Genomic DNA, 4,207 nt, shown 5'->3' with positions numbered 1-4,207 from the left:
CAGAGGTGAAGGCGGGGCGTTCTGTCCGGTCTGTGATTATTAATTATTCTTACAGAGGTGAAGGCGGGGCGTTCTGTCCGGTCTGTGATTATTAATTTTTCTTACAGAGGTGAAGGCGGGGCGTTCTGTCCGGTCTGTGATTATTAATTTTTCTTACAGAGGTGAAGGCGGGGCGTTCTGTCCGGTCTGTGATTATTAATTTTCTTACAGAGGTGAAGGCGGGGCGTTCTGTCCGGTCTGTGATTATTAATTATTCTTACAGAGGTGAAGGCGGGGCGTTCTGTCCGGTCTGTGATTATTAATTTTCTTACAGAGGTGAAGGCGGGGCGTTCTGTCCGGTCTGTGATTATTAATTATTCTTACAGAGGTGAAGGCGGGGCGTTCTTTCCGGTCTGTGATTATTAATTTTTCTTACAGAGGTGAAGGCGGGGCGTTCTGTCCGGTCTGTGATTATTAATTTTTCTTACAGAGGTGAAGGCGGGGCGTTCTTTCCGGTCTGTGATTATTAATTTTCTTACAGAGGTGAAGGCGGGGCGTTCTGTCCGGTCTGTGATTATTAATTTTCTTACAGAGGTGAAGGCGGGGCGTTCTTTCCGGTCTGTGATTATTAATTATTCTCACTGAGGTGAAGGCGGGGCGTTCTTTCTGGTCGGTGATAATTAATTATTCTCACTGAGGTGAAGGCGGAGCGTTCTTTCTGGTCGGTGATAATTAATTATTCTCACTGAGGTGAAGGCGGGGCATTCTGTCCGGTCTGTGATTATTAATTTTTCTTACAGAGGTGAAGGCGGGGCGTTCTGTCCGGTCTGTGATAATTAATTATTCTCACTGAGGTGAAGGCGGGGCGTTCTGTCCGTTCGGTGATAATTAATTATTCTTAATGAAGTGAAGGCGGGGCGTTCTTTCCGGTCTGTGATTATTAATTATTCTTAATGAAGTGAAGGCGGGGCGTTCTGTCCGGTCTGTGATAATTAATTATTCTTACAGAGGTGAAGGCGGGGCGTTCTGTCCGGTCTGTGATTATTAATTTTTCTTACAGAGGTGAAGGTGGGGCGTTCTGTCCGGTCTGTGATTATTAATTTTTCTTACAGAGGTGAAGGCGGGGCGTTCTGTCCGGTCTGTGATTATTAATTATTCTTACAGAGGTGAAGGCGGGGCGTTCTGTCCGGTCTGTGATTATTAATTATTCTTACAGAGGTGAAGGCGGGGCGTTCTGTCCGGTCTGTGATTATTAATTTTTCTTACAGAGGTGAAGGCGGGGCGTTCTGTCCGGTCTGTGATTATTAATTTTTCTTACAGAGGTGAAGGTGGGGCGTTCTGTCCGGTCTGTGATTATTAATTATTCTTACAGAGGTGAAGGCGGGGCGTTCTGTCCCGGTCTGTGATTATTAATTATTCTTACAGAGGTGAAGGCGGGGCGTTCTGTCCGGTCTGTGATTATTAATTATTCTTACAGAGGTGAAGGCGGGGCGTTCTGTCCGGTCTGTGATTATTAATTATTCTTACAGAGGTGAAGGTGGGGCGTTCTGTCCGGTCTGTGATTATTAATTTTTCTTACAGAGGTGAAGGTGGGGCGTTCTGTCCGGTCTGTGATTATTAATTATTCTCACTGAGGTGAAGGCGGGGCGTTCTTTCTGGTCGGTGATAATTAATTATTCTTAATGAAGTGAAGGCGGGGCGTTCTTTCTGGTCGGTGATAATTAATTATTCTTAATGAAGTGAAGGCGGGGCGTTCTTTCTGGTCGGTGATAATTAATTATTCTCACTGAGGTGAAGGCGGGGCGTTCTGTCCGGTCTGTGATTATTAATTTTTCTTACAGAGGTGAAGGCGGGGCGTTCTTTCCGGTCTGTGATTATTAATTATTCTTACAGAGGTGAAGGTGGGGCGTTCTGTCCGGTCTGTGATAATTAATTATTCTTACAGAGGTGAAGGCGGGGCGTTCTGTCCGGTCTGTGATTATTAATTATTCTTACAGAGGTGAAGGTGGGGCGTTCTTTCCGGTCTGTGATTATTAATTATTCTTACAGAGGTGAAGGCGGGGCGTTCTGTCCGGTCTGTGATTATTAATTATTCTTAATGAAGTGAAGGTGGGGCGTTCTTTCCGGTCTGTGATAATTAATTATTCTTAATGAAGTGAAGGCGGGGCGTTCTTTCTGGTCGGTGATAATTAATTATTCTTACTGAGGTGAAGGCGGGGCGTTCTGTCCGGTCTGTGATAATTAATTATTCTCACTGAGGTGAAGGCGGGGCGTTCTTTCCGGTCTGTGATTATTAATTTTTCTTACAGAGGTGAAGGCGGGGCGTTCTGTCCGGTCTGTGATTATTAATTTTTCTTACTGAGGTGAAGGTGGGGCGTTCTTTCCGGTCTGTGATTATTAATTTTTCTTACTGAGGTGAAGGTGGGGCGTTCTGTCCGGTCTGTGATTATTAATTATTCTTACTGAGGTGAAGGTGGGGCGTTCTTTCTGGTCAGTGATAATAAAGCTCTGACCGCTGATAAAAATGCTTTGGCGTCCACGTGTCACTGGGGTGGTGGGGGACCTCAGAGTTCATGCCGTGACTCACTCAGCTTTCGGTCCATCTCCTCACATCTCCTGACTTCATTCACAAACTTCCGTTGGAAAACGTTGACGTCTGGATTCAGCTGCAAGCAGAAAGTGTGAACGAACCCAAATCATTCTTTGGCACTCCAGGCAGTTTAATCAACGATTTCTGCTGGTGGTTCACACTCACATCTCTGAACTGCACCATGCCCAGTTCTCCTAGCTCGCTGACACAGCAATAAGCCGCCTCTGACTGCAGGAAGAGCTGAGCCAGAGTCATCTCCTCGCTTCTAAACAGTTCCCCCATGATGAACACCTGCAAACACCAGCAGAACATTTCTGTTTTACTGTCAGGTCGTCCTGACCAAAAGTAAAAATGTTTTCGGGCTGACAGCTCTGTGTTTGTGGCATTTATGAGTGTTTAGTGCCAGAATGAATGAGCCTGAAAGAGAGAGAGAGGGAGGGAGAGAGTGTCCGATGTGATCTTCTCCAGTCTTGGCTGTGAGGTAAAATATAGTCTTGAACAGGGATTGAAACTAGAGGTGATGCACTCTACTTCTGGAAGTGGTTGAATGTCAGTGCATCCATCCACCTCAGAGGATTCAAAGATTCAATGGAAGTGGACTTTGTTATGTCGACATTCCAACTCGTCCACAATGTTGGAGCACAGTGTCTAATGATCTATTGACAGAAATGACCTACAGAGACAGACCTCAACATCTGCAAATCATCAGCATAACAGTGAAAATCAATTCAATGTCTCCATATAATCTGAGCCACACGTCCACATAAACTTGAGATTTCAGATGTTGTGCCACTATAATAAACACATTGAAGTCGGACTGACAAATCAGATGTGAGCCATGAAATCACCTGTTCAGAAATACCAAAACAACTCAGTTCTCTCCAGCAAAATATGAACCAAAAGCTGCATTTAAATCCATGAACCATGATGAGAATCTGCATCCATGGCCCTGAATAAATCACTATCGATCACAACAACTACAGTCTCTGTGGAATGAACCCTAAACGCTAACTGGAGGCGGTCAAATGGATCATTCACTGACAGAACGGTAGGAAGTCCCTCAGAATCCTCCTTTAGCAGAACTTTGGAGAAAAAAGAAACTACCCATGAACCCATACCCATAAACTACCCATAGGGCAATAATTCTTCAGCAACCCAGAATCCAAGCGAGGTGTCGTAAGCTTTAAAACGAGCTGGTGAGTGATTAGTTTACAATAGTCCATGAGTAAAGTCACAGTGACGGTCAAACCTGAAACCAGGTTGGCTGGGACTGGGCCAAGTGTACACGTTACCAATTTCTGACAAAGTCACAAAAACAGTCAAAGTCAGACAAAACCTGATTCTAACACTTTAACGTCACAACTTGATAGAAATTAAAACTGTGCATGAATCACAACAAAATCATCACTTTTACAGTCAGCTCGTTGTCTTTACAGAGGTCACGTGGTGTTCTTCTGCAACAAAACATGCACAGATAGACACTGACTGGATGAGATACAAGACAAGGAAACGGCCGTACGGTAACTGACTGACGGACTGACTGACTGATTGATGGACTGATGCACTGACTGACTGACAGACAGACTAGTGCAGATTAGTACTGACTAGATTAGTGCTAACTACTGCAGATTAGTGCTG

At 44.7% G+C, this 4,207-nt stretch overlaps 1 protein-coding gene across 1 annotated transcript in view; it reads right to left on the bottom strand.

Annotated features, from left to right (window-relative positions):
* Positions 1-2,874, bottom strand: part of LOC117531557 (V-type proton ATPase 116 kDa subunit a-like) — a 140,074-nt gene extending 137,200 nt beyond the window's left edge. The window contains 3 exon segments of the mRNA XM_034194678.1: positions 2,443-2,525; positions 2,567-2,645; positions 2,735-2,874. Coding sequence (XP_034050569.1) covers positions 2,443-2,525; positions 2,567-2,645; positions 2,735-2,851 — 279 coding nt within the window. The 5' untranslated portion in view covers positions 2,852-2,874.
* Between the last annotated feature and the right edge of the window lie 1,333 nt (positions 2,875-4,207).

This window comes from Thalassophryne amazonica, chromosome 18 (assembly GCF_902500255.1).
Source record: "Thalassophryne amazonica chromosome 18, fThaAma1.1, whole genome shotgun sequence".
Taxonomy (NCBI): Eukaryota; Metazoa; Chordata; class Actinopteri; order Batrachoidiformes; family Batrachoididae; genus Thalassophryne; species Thalassophryne amazonica.
Note: the sequence above shows the minus strand (reverse complement) of the source record. Positions and strands in the feature narration are given on the sequence as shown.